Consider the following 21,530-nt stretch of genomic DNA (forward strand, 5'->3'; position numbering starts at 1 on the left):
TCAATAAAAATAAACGATGTGGTGAAAGTTTTCCCTCTCATTTCTGCTTTCCTTCATTCCAAGCCATGATTCCTGAGGGCTGCAGTAATGTATTCCTTAACGTTGTTCCTACAGTAATGGACTTACTAACATATTTTTGTCAGTCCTTTGTCCTTACTCTGCTTCTGACAGACTGATTCAATATTGGGCATGAGAAAAATAATTCTTGCATGTCAGACTGTCTTCTAACACCCTTGGCAGTGCTGAAGAAAGTTTTATTTTGTACCAGCACGGCCCCTTAATCACAGTGAGCATTTCCTTGCTTTGCATACGTTCACATCTCAACAGGACTGCAGCGCTGCTTTCTTCCCTTCAGGATCCTCGCTGTTTATTTTCTTTACAGTCTTCAGGAAACATTATCGGGAGGGAAAATCTCAGCGCGTTGGAGGCTACCTGAGGAGACGTGGTAAATAACCCGGCCTCGTTACACGCAGTCCCAGCAGGGCTGGGAGCGGGACAGGTTGGGCAAGAGAGCACAGGTACCTGGTGCAGTGCACACAGGCAGCCTGCTCTGACTCACACCCTCTTGTTTCCTGAACTGGAGGGCTCCTCTCCCTTAACCTCACCTCCAAGCCGAGCACCAACCATGGCCAATACTTTGGGGAGTTTCTGCTAGCACCCCGAGCCTCTGGGCCTGCCTGGCGGCCACCCCGGGGGCTGGTGCTCAGCTCGGTTTTGGAGCCGAGCTGCGAGGCAGGACCCGGGCAGGACCCGGGCAGGATCCCTGCACCCTCCCCACCCGCGCCCCTCATAACACCGAAGCCACTTTTGGCCCCAGGAGCCCGGCCGCGGGCTCTGCGGGCTGTCGGAGGGACGCAGCCTGGCCGTTTGGGGTTAAAACCCCCTAAAACGGAGCAGGACGAGTTAAAGCGCAGCCTGACCTACCCTCCACGGCCCGCGGGGGGACACCTCGGGCCCCCCTCGCCCCGTCCCGTCCCATCGGGTCCCCCCGCAGACGGGGCGGCCCCGGGGGGGGCAGCGGGGCCGGGGCCGGGGCCGGGGCCGGGCCGGGCGGGGGAGGCTCCGCCCCGGCGCTTTAAGCGGCTGCGGGGCCGCGCCGGGCCGAGAGGAGCCGAGCCCAGCCCGTGGTGAGTGGCAGCCGGGGGAAGCGGGGTCCTGGGGGGCGACACCGGGACGGGGGGGGGCGTCGGAGCAGCAGCTACCCCCTCCCATCTCACCCCATCCCACTCCATCCCATCCCACCCCATCCCTGGATTTCTTTTGGGGCGCCCATTGGGGTCTGCCTGGCCGGCGATGGGGCTGGGGGATGCTTGCCCAGCTGTGCAGAGAGGCATGGGGTGAGCTGAGGGAGAGAGCCCTTCATTTCTCCCTCTTCTGCTTTGGCTGCTGAGGAGTCCCCTGGCAGCACGTAGCCCGGCCCCATAGGTTTATGGGTTCCCTTGGTGTTGGTTATGGTGGGTAGTCCTGTGCTGGGTGGCCGTGGGTGAGCAGTGAGGCTGGGGCTGGGGCTGGGGAGAGCAGCGTGGGGCTGCCCGATGCCTGTCAGCACTCAGCTTGTCCCATGGATCACGTCTGGGTCCCCAAACGGGTCACTGCAAAAGCTATTTTGTATAGTTTAAGGATAACGGGATAAGCTTGAAATTCCTCACTGTCTGTCCTGTGTCTGCTTTGGGTATCTGGTGTTGAAACCCCATTAACAAATGTGTCGGAAAGGATTTTGCCATTGCCCTGGCTTGTAACTGGCCTTTTGGAGAGCGCTAGCCGAGGAACGTAGGCTCCCCTCGGCCGGGCACGAGCTTAGCAGAAGCCAGGGTGCTCTTATCAGGGGGCAGGAGCTGCCAACAAACCTGCAATTAAAAGTCAGAATTGTTGGTGCTGCTGGTGAGATCATCTGGATGCTTAATTACTGCGCTGGAGCTCCCCGGAGGCTTGCCTGAACTGGCCAAAAAACCTCCTGGGGGTGGAGAAGGCTTCGTGCGGGCGCTGGGGTTGGGAGCTGCTGCCCGCGGAGCTCCCAGAGGAGAGCCCTGTTCTCCTGGGGCCTGCACACCGTCCTGTGCGCCCCCACACCATCAGCCCTTCCTCCCCTGGTGCCTCCCAGGCACCACCGCCTCGGGGTAGCCCTCGCTGCCGGGTAATTGAAGAAATATTGCCGTGCTTCCCACGCGAGCTGTCATGGGAATGTTGCGGGGAGGATAAATGGAAATCTCTTCTGTGGAAGAGAGCGAGGTCACCTTGAAGCTCTGACTTCAGCTCCTTTTTTTTTTTTTGCTTTTCATTTAATGAATTCCCAGAGCCCTTATCAGGGTATTGGAGTCAGCTAATGGTTGCCAGATCCTCTAATACTTCGTCTCCCTGAGGAAGGAGGGGTGGAGCTGCACCCCGTATTGGCCAATACTGCATGGGAAATCTGGGGCGAAGCTGGAAACCAGATCCAGGTCTTCAGGTCTAGTGTGTGTGGAAACTAGACAACTGTTTGCTAATAAAGCGATTAAAATAATTTAAGCTGAAGTGAACGCAAAAAAGGACGTGAGCATGGGAAGGCGAAAGGAAAATAGAGAGGAGGTAGTTCTCGTACCAAATACCTACCACTTACGCTTTGGAAAGTGTACAAAATGGAAAGGAATCTCTTCTCTCTCTTTTTTTTTTTTTTTTTTTCCAGTTAACACATTCCTTTTCCGAAGCTTTGTGCAGCCTATATTCCCGTTAACTAAGGACGCTGTATGCCATGATTGATGTCAGCTGCTGTGCGGTAGCACAGCCAAACACTTGAATAAAAGAAATGGAATCTTAATTTTTTAGACTCTATGGTTGTGCCAAGAATGACAGAGACAAACTGGTGAACGTCATAAAACTAATTTTATGAGCTCGGTCAGAGTATTAGCGCTAAACCATGAGCAGTAATGTTGTTAATCCCGTGGAAGCATTAAACAAAGGAATATCTCAGTAATTAGTGTCGGTGCTGTAAATGGCACCGCTCAGCCACTCCAAGGAAGTTTCTTAAGCCTTTGTGTAGGAATGTACCAAAGATGCCCTAATTCGCGTTAATAACTAATCTTATTTTCCCACATGCCATGAGTGGCTGCTTGCCTGGCTGGGACAAAGGTCTGCCAGCCGTGGCTTGGCATCGTGTCTCCCTGGGGACCCGTGCAGCCCCTGCTGCACGCCCCGGACCACTGAGCTGGCACTCGGGTTGCGTGGGCTGGAGGCACTTGTGCAGCATGGGTGAGATGGGTGGCTTCGTTTGGGTTCAGCAAAGTCACCTCAGAAAGGTGTACCCCAAACAAAAGTGCCCTGAGGCAGAAAGCTCATAGCCCTCAGTGGTGACCGGAGGAAGAAAACCCCATGCAAGCCAAAGGCAAAGCTTTAGCCCAGGCCAGCTAACGGGACCCTCTGGGGAGCAGGAGGAGCTGCAGGCCAAGCTGGGTGGGATTCGGTGGGGGTGACAGCGTGAGGACAGGGCAGCAGGGCAGGGGCAGGTCGAGGTGGGACAGCTGCTGCTTCTGGCTTTGGGTAGGAGACTGCTGCTAGGGCTGTAGCTGGATATGATCGCTAGTGATAGCCATCCCTCCGTGCCAGCCTCTCAGGGCCTGCTGCAAATCATGCATGAGAGAGAGTTCCTCTTCCTCTTAGGGCAGCTGCAGTCCTTGAGCAGTTGGGTTTGGTGCCTGTAGCTGTCTGGTTAAGATGCAGTTTGTGTAACAGTGGTAACAGCTCTGGGAAATAATTCCCCTTAAACAGCCTTGATGTGCAGGCGTGATCCCAAGGGAGCTCTGAATGCCCCCACAGCCCTAATAAATGGCTCTCCAGCGAGCTGAACTTTGGCTTATGCTGCGTCCCGAATGTTGGGCCCTGCAGGGAAACAAAATGCCGTTGTTGGCACAATTGGTTTGCTTCCACCAGCTGAGAGGCCCAGCGCTAATGAAGCATAGAAACTGAAATTACATCCATCTGGGGGGGCGTCCGCTCAAGGTACAGTAAAGCCCTTGTGCATGAAAGCCTAATTTGTGCATATCCAGTTTATGTAACGTTGAAACTCCTGAGCAGGCACTGGAGGATGTGCCTCGTGGATTCGTCTCTGTTTTCCTTGCTTGGAGCACCAAGCTCAGCAGATTTTGTTGTCAGTACCCAAAACCCTAACCCTCGGGGAGCTGGGGCGCAGCTAACGAGCTTCTCCTTCTCCCCCGCCGCCCTGCGGCCTGCAGCACCGCCATGCCCAACTGGGGAGGAGGCAACAAGTGCGGCGCCTGCGGCCGGACGGTGTACCATGCCGAGGAGGTGCAGTGCGACGGCAGGAGCTTCCACCGCTGCTGCTTCCTCTGCAGTAAGTACTGCCCCCGGCCTGCTCTGCCACCCCAAAACCACCCCGCCTAGCTTGGGGTTGTGGCAGCGGCCACGCTGTTGGTTGGGGGTCACATTATTTACTTTGAACACTTTGTAAACCAGCAGCCTGCCTGACCGAGTCAGGGAATTTTACTTCATTGCAGCCATGAGGTATTGTTCTGTCTTGCTGGCATTTAATTCCTGCAGACGGAGCTGGGATTTTGCCTTCTCTACAAGCCACACTTGCAGCTCTCAGTCTGGTTTGCCATGAATCTGCAGCACAATGTCAGCGTGCAGTGCTGGCACGGGAGCCCCGGCGCACCTACGCTCCTTTTCCTTAGCTCTACAGCAGTCACAAAAATTAGATGTCTCAGCTGCCTCATTTTCAGCCTTTTATGGGAGTTTCTATTAAAAGAAACCTGGAACTTGTAGGCAAACAATGGCTCTAGTGTGTTTGACTGCGTGTTTGCTTTTGCTTCGTGCATAGTTCTGCTGGGGTTAATGTCTGTACACTTTAACAAACGTGCACGAGTTCATTTACTTATTGGATATTTGTGTCTTATAAAAAGAGCCTTGGAGCTAATGAATGCCATAAGCAAAGGTCGCTGTGTATTTTGAAGACCCTAAATTCTTTTTGAACACAAAATTCTTAGAGCTCTCTCTCTTTTTTCCTCCCCCCCCCCCATCCAAATTCTTTATCACTGCACAGTGCTGCTGCAGACTGGGAGAACATGTCAGTGTGGTTACAAAGGCAGGTTTAAGAAGAAGCAGGAAATAGTTTTGCTTTCAGCTGTAACCTTGGGCAGGGTGCTTACATTGTGTTGAAGGACGATTTATGAATGCCAGAAAAACGAGGCCCCTCTGGTGACAGCTGTGAAACAGCACCAACTGTGCCCCAAACCAGAACCAGGCAGGGGGGAAGCCTTCAGGTTTTCCTTCCCTGGCCAAAAGGGCAGGACAGGGACTCTTCTGCACTGCTTTGCTCTCTACTATACGGCATCTGTCAAGGGAAACCGCTGATGGCACTATCTGGGTTTCTGAGCGGTCTCATTCATCAAACCACGGCAAGCTTCCAGACTTTAAATGTCATGGCTGTGGAAAGGTGGGAGGGAAGAGAGCCCTTAATAGGGCTAAGCATAATTCACTGATTCAAAAGACAACCTCTCATCTCCAGCCGTCCCACGGCCTAATAGGAAGACTTGTGGACAAGGAAAGCCATACCACCGCTTCTCCCTTCACTGCTGGCTTACTACATGTGCTGCTGGAAATTGTCCCTTAAGGCTGTTTAACTTTTTTCCCTCTAGTGGTCTGCCGGAAAAACTTGGACAGCACAACTGTAGCGATTCATGATGCTGAAGTTTACTGCAAGTCTTGCTATGGGAAAAAGTACGGCCCGAAAGGTTATGGATACGGGCAAGGGGCAGGCACGCTGAACATGGACAGGGGAGAGAGACTAGGTATCAAGCCTGAGAGGTGAGTTAACTGGACTGGGATGTGCCTCCAGCACTGTCCTCACAGGAGGTGTTCAGGGTGGATTTTTGTCACTTGGAGAGGAATGCTGCAAAAGATGTAACCGAATGCAGTATTCTGAATGTCGGGCATTTAGCTAACAGTGCACAAACCTTCCACAATGCCTCCAAGTAGGCACTGTAAGAGCAGGGGTCAGCACAGGTAAGGACACAAGAAGCAAGCTATATGGATTAGGATGTGGTGGGGTTGCTGCCCTGATGATGGGTCTGATGAGCCGTCAGCAGGTCAGCACCCTGGTGGGTCTCGGGGTGCTCTCCTATGCAAGCTGCAAATGCAGTTGCTCAGCAGGTTTGTGCAGGGAAGGATTTAGGGAGCGCCAAATCTGGGGCTACAAGAATGAAATTTTAATTGGCAAATGAAGAACCATTTGTGCTTAATTACAGCCAAAACCAAGTGGCTTATTAAAGAGTAAACAGTCCTAATCTGATTAAGTTCTTGCTGTAAAGCAAAGCACGTGAAAAGCACCTGAGGTATGCCTCGCCACTTGCCTCATGCAGTTTGTTACTTGACTTTTATATGATGCCTGCTCTCCAGCCAGAGCAAATCTAGAAATGATACATAGCTCAATCCATTAGGTTCACTGACCAGCTCAGGTTCCAGACATGACCAAATGACAGGAATTTAACAATCACCTTGGAATACAGGTCTCGGAATTCATCATGTCTCTAGAAGTGACATGTGGTAACAACCTCTAAAATTTTGGAAAAGTACTGTATTCTGTACTGTGTGTTAGATGCTGCACTGCTAGTGTTGTCAGGAAGAGCAAGAGCTCTTTTACTAAGAAAACAAATGTTCTCTTTCTATCAGCACGCCCTCTCCTCACCGACCCACAACAAATCCAAACACTTCAAAATTCGCTCAGAAGTTTGGAGGCGCAGAGAAATGTTCCAGGTGTGGGGATTCTGTGTATGCAGCAGAGAAAGTAATAGGTGCTGGAAAGGTAAGGGAATGCGATTCTTTTTAATCTCTTAAATGGACTTTAAAGTGATTGAGGTGTATTATGAAGGCTTCTTTGTGTGTGTTATCTAGAAGGTAGTGAAGAACCAACTGTGCGGCAGTCACCCTAAAACTTCATTTTTCAAAACTGGAAATGGTCAAAGTAATCTAGTCTTCATTTTTGTTTCTATTTTTTATTTTATTACTTCTTTAAAGAGCACTTGAAATGGAAATTCTGGGTAACAAGGTCTTGCCCTGGATTTCAGAGATGAAGCTTCAATACCTTCTCATGCCAGAGGCTTGAACCAAAGTTCAGGAGCCCTCTCCCTCCAGAAAAGAGAATGATCCTTTTGTGTGCAGCTCATGAAGGGCTGAATGTTTCAGCAGAAAGGGCATATTCTCTGCGAGCACCACATAAAGCTGTGTGTCAGTCTGCCAGCTGTCTGACTGATAGCCAAGATCAGAATTGATTAGGGCAAGCCCAGGCCTTCCAAAATGCTTCCCTGAGCAGTAAGCTGTGTGGAATCCAGGGCTTTGTGCCACCCAAAAATGCAGACACTCTTAATCGGCGACTAGTGCACTCCAAGTGGTTTTCATTGCACCAACATATGTAAACAATACTGATACAAGCACGTCTAATTAATAGCTTTTTATTTTATTTATTTATTTCAAATTCAGGCATCCTGTGTGTTTAAGCTTTTTTTTTTTTCCTCTCCTAGCCATGGCACAAAAACTGCTTCCGATGTGCCAAGTGTGGGAAAAGCCTAGAATCTACGACCCTAACTGAAAAAGAGGGAGAAATCTACTGTAAAGGTGAGGAAAAAAAAAAAAAAGACTATTTGTTAATGGTTCAAGGTGGTGTGTTACAAGGGTAGAGGCTGAATTTATTCCTGATTCAAGAGACTTTCAGATGCCTCAGCTCCTACCCCTCCTCTCACTTGCAGGCTGTTACGCAAAGAACTTCGGCCCCAAAGGATTTGGCTACGGGCAGGGAGCAGGTGCCCTCGTTCATGCCCAGTGAGGGGGCACAGCACGCAACCTGTATGGCTCTGCTCAGATTCTGCTGCAAGAAAAGAGTTTCCAAAATGTTACTAACTACTGTGAAACCGATAGTAGTTTACTGTAGTGCTTGGGCCACACTTCTAGTTACCTTTATAAGCACTGCTTTTCTCCTTGCTTTATGTACCACACTTTAACACTTCTAATACTGTGTATCGATTCAATAAAGCTTTGCTTGTTGACATATCCTGAAGCCAAGTGTCACCTGTTTTGCCAACTATGAACAAGTAATTAAAGAGACTGTTATTGGGGTGCTCTGACGAGCAGGGGTGAAGATACAGTGGCATGGACTTGGTTCAGATCTTCACTGAAAGCCCAGCAGGACTGGAAGGTGAGAGGTGCAGCAGTGGCCATGGCCTTCAGCAGTGACTACCACACCATCACATGTGTGAAAAGTGGCTAGCCACCCGCTGCACAGAAGAGGTGGGTTTTACATAGCTGTGTGCATAAATGAGCAGCTGTCCCAGACGTAGATCCCCTAGGGAGGGGACATAGCCTCACCAGAATTTTCTGTGGGATCGCATCTGCTTTGCTATTGAGGTTTTATTATGCACAGGACTTGCTTTTTGTACAGGAGTACCGTACCAATACAGCTGCAGACTAATAACATCCCTACTTACAGTTGACCAAGCTCCCAACTAACATGTCAAATGCAATCTTAAGAGACGCTTTTGGCCTCTTTCCAGTAGCGTTACACCCCTCGGTTTCCTAAAACCGTGGAGGATTGCAGCCATTTGAGGACTGCACCTGCCAGAGGCAGTTGTAGTGCCACAGGAGAGCAGAACAAAATCCTGCCTCCAAATGTTCTGGTAGATAACGGGACACGGAGTCAACTTGACTAGGCAAGGAGCACTAGCAATTAGACACGTCGATGCAAGGGTAAGCACAGACTTACTCCATGTCATCACGGCAATTGTATGAAGGCTGCAACAGGCAGGGCCCTCGAACCTGCTAACCTAAGTGTTTATTAGCAGCAGTTCGCTAAGGTTTGGAGAAAAGTGCTTGTGCTGTAGCCATACCTTGAGTAGAAAGCTCACAGGTGAGCTTGGCTTATTTCAGGGGCTGGAGCATCTTCCACCATGAAATTGCTAGGCCCGAGCTGACAGCACCTCAGGTTTCACATCTCGTGGTGCAAGTGGGAGTCGCTTCCTCCTGAGGATACCAAAGTCTAGCGCAACACAGAGGCCTTGCGTGAGAATGAGGTACTAAAACCAGGAGGCAAAAAGTTTGAGGCAAGGTAACCAGCATTTAGTACGAACAGCTTATCTGATTTTGTTTGGTTTTGTTTCCTGAGCGCCAGGAACAGGCATTTACTGGTGCGCTCAGGCTGCTCGGCCAACCTTTCACAAAGCTTCTTGCCTACTGTTAGGAGGAAGCACACGAGATCTGGGAGTCAGCTCCTAAACACACACACTGAAGCTCAGGGGAGCACGTCCGAGCAGGTAACAGGCTGCTGTACGAGTTTCTTTCCATCCCTTCCCCTGAAGGATGTGCTACCACACAGCCAGGCCACCAGGGCAACCTCCCAGAGCAGGGCCACATGGGTGCGGAGGCACGAGCTCGTGTTACGGCCCAAGGGGAGGTCTGGGGGGAGGTGGGAGGCTGCTGTGTCCTCATCCTGCCCGACATAAGTTCATTACAGAACAGATGAGGTTTAAAGCAGTCTGGTTTTGGACGCAGGATGATACCTTTGGGGGAAAAAAGCCTTTGCAGAGCGAGTTCATGGAGGCGCACGGACGACTGGGAACGCTACAATAAAATGGTAATCGCGGGCGTGAGCATGGTCGCAGGCAGGGTTTCAAGCAGCATCTACCACCGCAGGCTGAGGTAGTGCGGCAGCGCGAGCCAAAAGCCTGATTAGAAAAATATGTACGAGTCAAAATAATACACAAAGAGCATTTTGTATGAGTTATAAAGGAACAATGTGGGTACGAGGAAGAACAGACAGACTGATCAAAACTCGAGCCAAGAGCCTGCACGGCTCACACAGAGAGAAAAATTACAGCTGAAATAGACACCAGTAATGTGGAAGCAGCACACATTCGGGGTGGGAGCGAGACCACAAGCAGCAGTGCAGCCCGGGAAACCTGGGCAGAAACCTATTCACACTGCAGAATTTAATACTTTTCTCCTAAAAATCATTATTTCTCTTTTGCTGACTCGACAGTTGTGCAGGAAGGCTCCAGCACCCCCAATTCTTCCATCACACTGAAGGCTCATGCCTACACCTCTGGGACCATCCTCAAACAAGTTTGCCTTTGGACTAAACAGATAAATACAGGGCTGAGAAGCTGGCTTCCTGAAAAAGGGGAGGGAGGCTGTTACACAACAGAAAAAAAAAAGCCAAGATACAAATTCCAGAGCAACTCAGAATGAATTAATGTAATGGAGTGGTAATTTATCACAAGTTTTCATTCAAGATAAGCTCCTACTAGATTTTTTGCATTAATATATACACTAGTCACAAGAAATGTTGCATTCAGGATAGAAAATGAGGGTCCTTTAGGGAACACATTCGCAGGTTTGTTAAATTCTTGCAAATTATTACCATTTAATAGCAGAAGTGTTCATTATTCACCGAGTTCTGCTGCAGGGTTGTGTCACTCTAACCATCGGGATCCAATGCAGTCATCTCCAACGTGCAGAATAGCTTGCCACTAAGGAAGCAGCTACTCTTTGCATGCAAATTTAGGCTAATTACAAAATGAAAAAGGAACATTTAATCAATTCACACTTCCTAAACGTATTTATGTATACACACATGGTGAAAGAACAATCTGATCACCTTGAGCATGCCAGAAATGCTGCACAAAATCCACCTATTTCAGAAGTCTCTACAAGCAGTTTTGTATCTTAGCTCGATAGAGGGTACGCTTTATTTCCGTCTTAACATCATGCAACACCGCTAAGACTTTTACAATCTTTATTCTATTTATCTCCAACCAAGGTCATTTTACAGCTGTGGGTTTTCAGAGCAACCAAACACAATGCCAAGAGCATTTCAGAAAATAGCGTACAGAGCACAGCACCTAATACCAGAAACTATACTAACCAGAACATAGAGGTAATACGTAGTCTGCCTTATTAATACTTAGGGGAAAAAAGCTATAAAAAGGAAAACATGGACTGACATTTTCTACCTCAGCTGCAGACAGCAGCTCTGCCTGTCACTGCCTAGCAATGAGCAGACCATCCACAAACACCTGCCGTGCTTGCAGCTGCCTTAGAAATAGCTGCAGGGAGGCAGACAGACAATTTGTCAGCACAGACTTTGGCTCCCTTCTGGACTGTGCAGAAGCCGAATGAGGAAGGGAGAGAGGCAGAGGAGTGTTTTATGCAGCCTTCACAGCTGCGGGCTCCTTGCCAGGCACAAGGCTTCCCCCTACCACAGAGCGAACCTGGACATGGACGGCTCTAACTCAGAAGCTGTACCCAGGCCCCAGCAGCTGAGGACACAGAGACAACAATGACGATATCACTTTTCTGTCGCCTTATTACCTGTTGGAAGTGCTTCCTCTTCTTAGGAAAGGCATCGTGAGCAGCTGGGTGGCACCGTTTCACAGACAGAAACCAAACCAATTCCTTGACATCTTGGAGTTGTAACAGAGCAAGCAGATGAGACCAGTCCTCGTTACCTGGTGTAGCTGCTGTAGGTGATATAAACCTGCCACATCACCACTTGGTGGGTGCAATCTGTGCTGATAAAACCCAGCATCCAGAACATTGTTCATTTACGTAAAAACAAGAGCTTTCGCTTCTTAAAAAAAAAAAAAAAAAAAAAAAAAAAAAAAAAAAGCACGGAAGTGATCTGAAGTGATTTAACTGGCTAAAAATCCAGGGCTTTCTTTTTCATTTTGTGCTGGGGTCCTAGTGATAGCTCAGCTCCACATGGCTCTGCACCCCAAGGAGTTACTGAAGTTAAAGACAAAAACAAAGCAATGAAGGAAAAGAGAACACTTGTAGCCATAAAGACAATATACCTGTCAAGAGGAATGAGTGTCCCACACTGCAGTGCTTTCACTTGGTTGCTGTCAACTTTCCAGCAGCAACAAAGCGCCGATGAATAAGCGCTCACCCCAGGCTGAAGTCATGCTCTGAGGTATTCTCGGTTCGGAGCCCTGATCAAGGAGAGAGTGGTTCCCACGTGAACTCTGACTTAGTGAGCTGGAGATCTCAGCTGTGTGTAGCATTGGAGGCCATGTGGAAATAGCACTACCTCTATAAGGAACTGCAGATAAACCTAACTTGGAGTTAGGAGGTGCAATTTTTACTGATCTCCCTTCAGCAGCCTAAGGTGGCCAAAATCTCAATGCAAGTGTTTGCACAGACTTTGCTCTCCCAGAAAAAAAAATATCTGATTTCTGATTTCACTTCAAATCAGCACAGGAAGTTCTTCTTGGTGGTGGTTTTGGTTAAAATAGTGCCTTTCCTGATCCTTACCAGCTAAATCAAAGGATGGTAGAGTCAAACTCAGGCCCAGCCTCACCAGAACCAATGCCTGGGGAAGGGAAAAACAGCAGCAACAATTCTGAATCAATGTCAATACTGAAGCTACACCCAGCACAAAGCACAGAAACATTTCCCCCTATTAAGTGTACCCAACTCCCAGCCTTTTATTTTAATGTATAGTCTGGTTATGAATATCCTGATTAAATTACAACTTGTATGGCTACCTTGTTTCTAATAAAACCTAATCTTTAGCACAGACCAGAGGAATTAAAGTACTTTGTCTCCTGCAAATGCCACCTGGAAGTGCACATCTTGGTCATACCTACTAGCCCTGCATGGGTGTCTTGTTTACCCTTAGAATACCTCAAACAACATTATGTATGTACATTTGACCACCTAAAATGCTCCCCCAAATCCCCTTCCCTTTAAGAAAGCCGTTATGTTGCCAGCATCCTTTACTCAAAAGAAAGGAGTATCTCATTGGGGAACGGTAACTTAATCGGTAGTAGCAAAGTGCACTTCACTGAAACCCAGTGAAGCCTTACAGGATTTCCCATCGGCACAGAACTGGGTGCCCGACAGCTTTTAAGATACCTGTAAATCTTTCTGGAAACTGACACTGCTAAAATCAGATGCAAGGTAGCAGCATTTCCTCGAGGTATGGCTCCTGAGGTTGGATAAAAATGATGCTGTGTGTAATCACATTTGAAGTCAAGACAAACGCTGCATCTAAGAGTCAATATTTATTTGATTAATAACTTACAAAATTTAACAGATTTAATTTATGTAAGGAGAGCTAATTTATTAAACATTTTACAGATTTTTTGTTCACAATGTAATACATCAAGATCCTGACAGTATTAAAATAATACTTGGCACAGTTATAAATAAAGAATATACAAAAAATCCATAGCTTAAAATGCAGTGATGCTGTTTTACACATTAATTGAAAAAAAATATATATCTGGTGGACATCAAAGAATACAGAAACCTGCAAAGAAACAGCACATGTTTAGGGCCAAGACAAAATTTCCATTTATTCTAACTATATCAGATTAAGTTGGTCTGATCTGTTGTGGGTCTGGATCAGCTTCATGAAGTTTCAGAAGCGATGCAGTTTTGGTTCAACAAATGAATTGCAAGTTTGATAACTTGACAGAAAAATGCTGCATAGCTGGCTCCCCCCTCCTGCTTGATTTTACTACTCCGATCAAAAGTTTCAGTATAACTCAAGACAAATGACAACCTGCACTGGAAACTTCACATCCCCAATTCACATATGCAAGTTCATTGTAACAACTATTTACTATTGCTCAGATTCTGCAGGTCTTAACAAAACTGTCACCAGAGAACTACTAAAAGTAAATAGTGCAGAATTCACCACATATTACCAAAGATCACCTTGTCTGCAAACCTTTTTTTTAACGCGGACTGCATGCCACAATTCATGGCAGTTAACGCTACTGGGCAACTAAAACCAAACCGAATGGCTCTTCTGGTGCTAGGTGACATTTCATAAAGTGGACTCAAGTTGTCCAAGCCAACTGACCCCCAACAGAAATGTGGAAAGTGAACAAATATGCAGAACATTCCTGATAAATAAAATAAACAACATTGTGAAGCCTTCATGCTTTTTTGTTTTCAGGTTAGAAAAATATGACTAACTGGTGTCAACTGTTGTCACAGAAATAGAACGTGTCTTCGTTGGGATTACAAATTTTGTCTGACAAAAATAGCAAAAGCTTCTTGCCTCCCCTATACCCAAACCTCTCCCACTAGAACTGTGTCCAAGATGATGTTGATTTTTCCAGTATTAAACATTCAAGTACTCTACTGTTGCACTTCTGTAAATCCTGATATCTGGTACTTGCAAACTAAGCGTGTGTCTTGAGATCAACAAACAACTACAGAAAGAAATGTTTACTTGCAAATACTGAACATCAACTATTTACAGTTTCACTGCTCCTCTGACTAAGGCAAGGGGCGGGAATACCACTAGATTGCTTTATTACCTGTAATCTGCGTATTACAGAAAACGCTAATTTTGCCAAGCATCAAACATGCAGTGAATTTGCAGGGCATAATGCCTATTAACAGCAATATTTAACATCACTAAAAGCTCATTAGATATCTTCCTACACTTTTTGGTTGAATAAAATGAAAATGAGCAGCTTTAAATATACTAAACACACACTCACAGAGAGAAAACTAGTTGATAAATTATTTATATACAGATACACATTCTTTACACTGGTCTCAGACATCTGCTTTCAGGTCCCCTCCCCGTACTCCCCTCACAGGTTTCTCGAACCACTGGGTTGCTACAGCACTTAGAAGAAAACTAACCTGATTCTCAGTCTCTCTGTAAACAATAGTTAAGGAAGCAGTGAACAATTCACTATGAGTATATGAAAACACCATAACGAAAATCAGTGCATCACATTCAAGAAAAGCCCCCTTGGAATGCAATTTCAGGTCATTCCTTACCTTCCAAACACATCTGTAGCATGAGAACTTAAAAACATTAAGGGTGATTTCCACTTGCCAATACACCATCTTCTTCAGAATGCTGCATTACATTTTCTATGTGCGTGTGCTATTTTGGACATTTTTCTTTTTTTTTTAAGTGTTCCATCATTTTACATCCAAACAAAGTAAGTGTAATTCAGATGACTCTAGTTTCTTCTTCTGCAGTTGCAGTCAATTAAAAACTATTTCATCTTGTCATTTTATAACTGAGATTTTTGCTTTCACACCTTTGGTTTCCCCCATGCAATTTCTCTTTGAACGTGTCTGCAATTACACCACACTGTACTGTATGGGGACCGAACCTAGTACTGAAACATTGCTACTTTGTAAATTGTTTATACATTTACTTCAAAGATAATGAAGTTTTTCCACTTTTTTTCCTGAACGTTATATAACCTAGCTTTACGGGTGTATCATGCATATAAGCAGGGCTTTAACTTTGACAGAAGAGCTTTTCTTACTTGCACAATCATTTGTTTTAGACCATGTAATCTCTGAACAGGGCCTTTACAAGTATTTAGCTGTACCAGTAACTGGTGACAGTAACATTCACCAAAAAACGTGGGCAGTTCTTTCTTCTTTTTAAAACCATTATCGGATGTGCCCTACTGCTCTAACGTAACACATTACAGGGGATTCCCACCACATGATGTTTTTCACAGTATTGAAAAGCACATTTTTCAATGTACATAATACTACAGAAAATCTGTATTAAAAAAATCACATTACAGGAACTACACCATAGCGATCAGTGAACTCTGCATCATGAAATTTAGCTTTGTATTCTAAATTCTTGTTTCAGTGGAGTTATTCATATTGGGAAATGAATTTTTCTGCTCAGCACAACATAACTACTTATGTCAATACTTCAATAAACTCATGCTCCATTGTGAAAGATCTTAAATAAAAAAACAACAACAAATACTGTGAATATGCTGTTGCGAATAATTCTCATGTTAAGAACTGTTAAAATCCCTTTTTGATCTTCCTCCTCTTCCTTATCAGGTTTGGCAGTTTATTCTGTCCATTTTCACTCTTGTTAATAAAACTCTGATGAAGAGAAGGTACCTTAAGATTCATCACCAGCCCTACACATAGCATGCTACTCTTCAAGGGATGTGGATTCGAGAGAGAGAGAGAAAAATTTTCAGGCACCACTCAGATATGATATGCTCACAGGACGAAGGTGGTGCTACACTAGCTGGTAGCCTGATCCTGAAGTTTGGTCATATTCAATTGTGTACTGCCTTGTCCAGTCCACGATGACAGGCCGAAAAAGACCACAGCATCTGAATTCAAAGAAGTCTATAATGTTCCTTATACATCCATGGCTAAAAACAAAATAAAACCACACGTTAATAAGCAGTATCATAGCTCTTTTAACAAAGTACAAGTACATGTTCTGTCTTTTTACAAATTCAATTATTCTCTAAGTTCCCACCTGTAAAGAACTGACTCACCTAAAAAATACTTTAGTGCTTGCTGATGAACAAGTTAGAAAATACGTCATTAGACTCATCAATGTTTGATCTTGGACACAAGCCAGACACTAACTTTCTTTCACTACCTGTTATCTTATTTCTTCCACTATCCACTATCCACCTAGAATAACATCCATCTTTATTGATACTTATTTATTTCTGTCATAAATATTTTCTCACCAGCTTTAGATCTAAGATCAATTAAGCCCCTAGACAACACAAAATTAAGAAAGCATTATCTTCATGGAATTAGATGGCCTGTTCAAGTGCTTCCTGATGCTGAATCAGTTCACTCTCATACATTTAAAATGCCTACATTAAAATTCCATTTTTTATTTTTTTTTTAAAGAAAATTACACGTGGCCTGAATAGGTCATAGTTTCCTGGAAGAGCAGCTCATGTTATAATATGCTAGAATAGATCAAAGCAACAAGGAGATGACTACTGCTTCATCTGACAATGCTTCATCTGCAAGGTGATGCCAAGTCAGTTATTTTAGACACCTGCTGTAATTTTTAGGAGCTGTTTTTACAATAGGAGCTGTTTCAGTTTATGAAAGTGGTTTGTGAATGTGACATCAACTTGGAGATAAAAACAGTAGTTTTTTTCTATCCTGTCCACCACTTTTGTTCTTTCTTCAGGCAAAATAATTACTTGATTTTGTTATGACTCTCACCTATAGGAAGACTACACCATAGTAGCTCATCTGTTTCTCACTAGAAGTTCTGTACCGAAAAAAAAAAAGACAAACTTTCTTCTAGCATTCTTATCTCCTGTTCCCTTGGGTGCTACCTGAAAGAGGAGCAGTTCCCACAGGACACAGCATGTACAGTGGAATGAGACATGTTTTTCTGTCCTTTCGCTGCTCCTTCCATAACACACCCTTAACCCACCCATATTCCAGCCTCATGCCTTCATTTATTTCCTGCTTTGACTTCACAAGCTGTATTCATTTCCCACAAACACTAACATTCCAGTGCTACATCATCCCTGAGCTCTTCTCTTTGCTTGCACCCTCACATCACCTCCCAACACCCAGAGGCCTGCATCTCACCCACACAACGCCCACTTCAGCTCCCGGGACACCCTGCTCCCTGCCCCACAACCAGCTTTCATCAGTGACTTTCCTCCTGAAGAGAAAGTGCTACCTGTTTTCTCACAGTAAAGAAAAAGGGAAGCTAGTGCACAGAGCAACTAACTACCTCTGGGTTTGAGCACCTGATTTATAGAGAGAGTATTTTTGGTTTATTTCCCCATAAACTCTGCTGTAAAATACGATCACTGCTAGAGAGCACTATTTTTGGTGTTTATACATCACTGTCTAGAGTCACCACAAAATATTTGCCACTTCCTTTAACTGGACAGAATGCATTACTATAAAAACTGCTGACAGCTCCAGCATTCCAAGTAATGAAAATCCTTTAAAGGTATTTAGCTATGTTTTGTTTCACCAAGCTGCACAATTCAGCCATATGAACAGCTACACAAGCGAGAAATGCTTGTTTACACTTTACAACTTACTTGAATGGGCTTTCAATAGACGTGGTTGTAACTTTAAAGTGCTTGTATCGTCTTGCATTCATTCTTTCATTTGTAGTGATTCCTAAGCAAGATATCTGAAGATAGGAAAATAAAGTAAGCAATTTAACCCATATAAAAACAGGCAGACAAGTCCTGCACAAGACAGACTGAAAAAGGATTTTGTTTTTTATATTCTTTCTTTTAAAAACAATTTTTGTCTGCAGAAATTGTCAGATCCCAACATAAAACAACATACAACAGCTGCACCAGATTGTGCAGAAGGTTTAATGTTGAAAGTGATCGGAAATAAATCATGATCATTGAACAAACTGTGACTTGTTAGTTCATAACAAAGAGATGACTGACTGATACATTGTCAGCTGAGGTGTGCTGTAAATAATAGATTCAGGAGTTTCTTCACACAGCATTTGAATCACTTTCTTTTCCTCTTGACATTCTGATTATAGTATGGTATACAACAGTAGTGTATTTCCCTCCAATTTATGTCCTGATTGCAGTAACATAACTTTTCTGTCTGCAAGATAAAAAGACGACTAGAAAAAGGTTCTTTATCTTGTTTGTCTTAAACCACAATCATTTGGCCCACAGACTATGATTTTGTGTAACAACTTTCCAACTACTTTAGCCTAACATGGTATCTGATATAAAACTGGAGCTTACTGTAATGTGATGTAATTAGAAACAAAAATATGAGAACCCCCTTAACAGCCTTATACCACAGCAAGATAAAATCTTTTAAGTCCTAGTGGAATATGAAAAGTCAACTCCGCTGCATGGTAGAAAAGCAAGAACATTGAGAAAATTAAATTTGTGCTTGCTTGCCTCATTTAGATTTACTTATTTTCTCAAGCATTTTCTCTGCCTCCATGAAACCCAGTGGAGTTTCATTTCTATGTATATAAATGAGGTGTTAATGGCCAACTTTTGAAGTTGGAAGTGAAGGTTTTAAATTACTTTTGTAGGCAGTGCTTTGACAAGAACCCTGGCCAGTTCAATATGAAGGGCAAGTCTGAACTTGACAATGGAGGGGGAAAAAAAGCAGCAACAGCAGGGGCTGTGTAGTTGCACAGCAAAAGAAATAATTGGAGAACATCAGTTTCATCAGTACATCAAACTCCAAAGAAACATTTCTCCACAATAATCCTATGTTTTCTATATGTAACACTCTTCAGAAGTGTACTAATTTTGGAAATGTATTAATTATTAAAGTGCTATACTTATTTCACTTAATTACCTTAATGATACATAATACTATGAGATGTATTTTTCAAGGTGTAATGCAATTCAAAGATTCGCCTGCACACTGAGTGTATGAACAGGAATCCTCAATGCGGAACTTAATAGATCATGACACAAATGAAGGCTCTCTGGAAGGTTATATGCTTATCCTGCTACAGAGAAGTCTGGTGGTTTAGACTGGTTTGAAAGCCACATGAAATATATGTAGTAGTTACCTTTGCTCATTTGTCTTGGGCAAGAAAGACCTCTAAAAGACCGAATTACACAAGACTTTGAAATTGGCATGTATTGTAAATAACCATGCTAGAGAAAGGAGGACAAAACTCAAATTTGCTAAGAAGTTTCACCTAAGCCTTAGAGGATGATTTTCATTTCCAGGATCTCTGGACAGATTAAATCAGTGAGTCTCACTGTTCATTAATGACAAGTCATACTGAAAGGTTTCCAGTATGACTTGTCTTTCATTAAAAAGGTTACAGAAAAAATTGGGTTTGGTGAGATTACAGTTAAGTCATGTGATGACGAATTACCCTGAAGCAGTGTAAGAAATTACTGCATCCCATTTGAAGTTACCACCCTCTTAATGCTAATGACATACTGCATTATTCCTACTTCTATCCACAGATTTTATCCTCTAGGCTTCTATTAGTCTTTATTGCTTTTCTCTGGTCTATTTTGCCTTTTTGTCATTCTTAGAATGGAAAGCAGGAGGTAAGTATTTTAACCTCTTGAAAAAAAAAAAAAAAAAAGGAAAAAGAACAAGAAGAGAACAACGCCTTCTACTGTGCAGAGACAACAGATACCTCCTTCAGCTGTGGCTGAGAGACTGAACACCTGGTCTTGCATAACGAACATTAAAATGTAAATGACAACTGTTTGATATTCTTATGTCACTCCCAAGACTCAGCATTATGAAGGAAGTGCTCTTCCATACCTGATACATCTGACACATGAGTAACACAGCCACCCACATGAAGTGAAAAACACTGTTTAGAAACATCCAAAACATCCAAGGAGAACAGGTAGCAATCTGTGTAATATAGGTCCAAAATCCATCCTTTGCGTAACTTGTCTCACAGTGGAAACCCCAATCTAGAGAAAAAAGGGAGCAAACACCATAAAAAAGATTGAAGATATGTTTACTATGCATCAACATAAAGACCACATTAGAACATGCTACACGAAATAAAAAATCAACTGAAGAGTTTTAGTTCTCACTTCCTTTCCCAAGTCATTGGATATATGACATACGCAGATACATGCTATGATGATGAAAATAAACTAGGACAAGAGAAACATCATCTAACTTAAATTACCTGGTATAGGCAATGACTAATATGCAGTTCAATTCCAGAAAAAAAATACCAAAAACTTTGATAAGACAAAAAATCCTTAAAAATCCATACCAGGATTTACAAGCAATTTACAAGTATTTACAAGCAATTAAAAAAAAAAAAAAAAGCCAAAAAAAAATCCACAAAACTATTTACTCACAAGAGATACATCCATAAATCATCCAGCAGATCATAAATAGGAGGAAGAACAGGTATCCCATAAAATAGCGATGGTTCCCTGCTCCTAAAGTTGTACAAGAACAACGGGAATCAAATTACTCCACTTTCAGAAGAAAGACAACAATACACATGGTAGCTTAATTTCTTGCTTATATGTACTGTTCACTATTGCATATAGAAATATTACTTTCCAATATTAAGCCAGTATTACTTTAAAAGACTAGTGAAACAGCCAATTTCACTATGATTTTTCCCACTACTGAGAACAAAGAACTTGTTTACTTAATTTTGTTGCATTACAGATGAAATTCACACAAACACATTTCATTTTTAGCTCCTTTCATGAGCCAACACAATTATTAAAATGTTGGTTAACAGCTATTGCAGAACCCTGAACAGCCAGGAATTACACATCAATATGTATATTTTTAGAATTCAATTAAAAAAAAAAAAAAAAAGCCAAACTGCAGAGTTCACTTACTTAAAAGAAATAGGAATATATACAAAAAAAAATACAACCCCCCGTGATAATAAGTTAACTCAAAACTTAGCTTTATCAAGCATGTTTAAGCCTAAATGAAAATAAAATATCCAAGAGAAGTTAGATATTAACAGAACAGCCCCAAAGAGCTAGCTAAGATAATGAACAGCATTTAAAAAAAAATAAATCAGTTATTTAAAGAATGATCTATTTCTAACGTCATCACAGCTAAGAAGATGCCTCTTATGTATGTCGTTGTTTTGAAGGACTCAGCCTTCCTTCTGTCTATAAGATGTACCCACTGCTGTAACCTTCCAACAGCTTTAGGCTGTGAACTAAACCAATAGAGACTGTAATGGGCTAAAGAAGATTTGGCTGTCACCATTTACCAGCACAGCTTTTACTTCTTCATTATGTCAACTGTTTTTTGCCTGCTAAAGCAAGAGC

At 43.8% G+C, this 21,530-nt stretch overlaps 2 protein-coding genes across 2 annotated transcripts in view; one reads left to right on the top strand and one right to left on the bottom strand.

Moving 5' to 3' along the window:
- The first annotated feature begins 1,014 nt into the window (after positions 1-1,014).
- CSRP2 (cysteine and glycine rich protein 2) lies at positions 1,015-8,034 on the top strand. Its single transcript, XM_084516298.1, has 6 exons — positions 1,015-1,127; positions 4,206-4,324; positions 5,628-5,796; positions 6,661-6,793; positions 7,509-7,602; positions 7,734-8,034. The coding sequence occupies exons 2-6, from the start codon at positions 4,213-4,215 to the stop codon at positions 7,808-7,810; spliced, it is 585 nt and encodes a 194-aa protein (XP_084372424.1). The 5' UTR covers positions 1,015-1,127; positions 4,206-4,212; the 3' UTR covers positions 7,811-8,034.
- A 6,798-nt stretch (positions 8,035-14,832) lies between these two features.
- Positions 14,833-21,530, bottom strand: part of ZDHHC17 (zDHHC palmitoyltransferase 17) — a 71,696-nt gene continuing 64,998 nt past the window's right edge. The window contains exons 14-17 of the mRNA XM_084516308.1: positions 20,583-20,666; positions 20,023-20,180; positions 17,829-17,923; positions 14,833-16,157 (exon numbers count right to left, since the gene is read on the bottom strand). Of these exons, the coding sequence (XP_084372434.1) occupies positions 16,019-16,157; positions 17,829-17,923; positions 20,023-20,180; positions 20,583-20,666 (476 nt within the window). The 3' untranslated portion in view covers positions 14,833-16,018. The remainder of the gene's footprint in view (positions 16,158-17,828; positions 17,924-20,022; positions 20,181-20,582; positions 20,667-21,530) is intronic.

This window comes from Aythya ferina (genome assembly GCF_964211825.1).
Source record: "Aythya ferina genome assembly, chromosome: 1".
Taxonomy (NCBI): Eukaryota; Metazoa; Chordata; class Aves; order Anseriformes; family Anatidae; genus Aythya; species Aythya ferina.

Excerpts from the sequence above, each read along its gene's own strand:
- CSRP2 (XM_084516298.1), top strand. The coding sequence starts at position 4,213 with ATGCCCAACTGGGGAGGAGGCAACAAGTGCGGCGCCTGCGGCCGGACG. Across the intron at positions 4,325-5,627 it reads CCGCTGCTGCTTCCTCTGCA|TGGTCTGCCGGAAAAACTTG; the intron begins GTAAGTACTGCC and ends TTTTCCCTCTAG. Across the intron at positions 5,797-6,660 it reads CTAGGTATCAAGCCTGAGAG|CACGCCCTCTCCTCACCGAC; the intron begins GTGAGTTAACTG and ends TCTTTCTATCAG.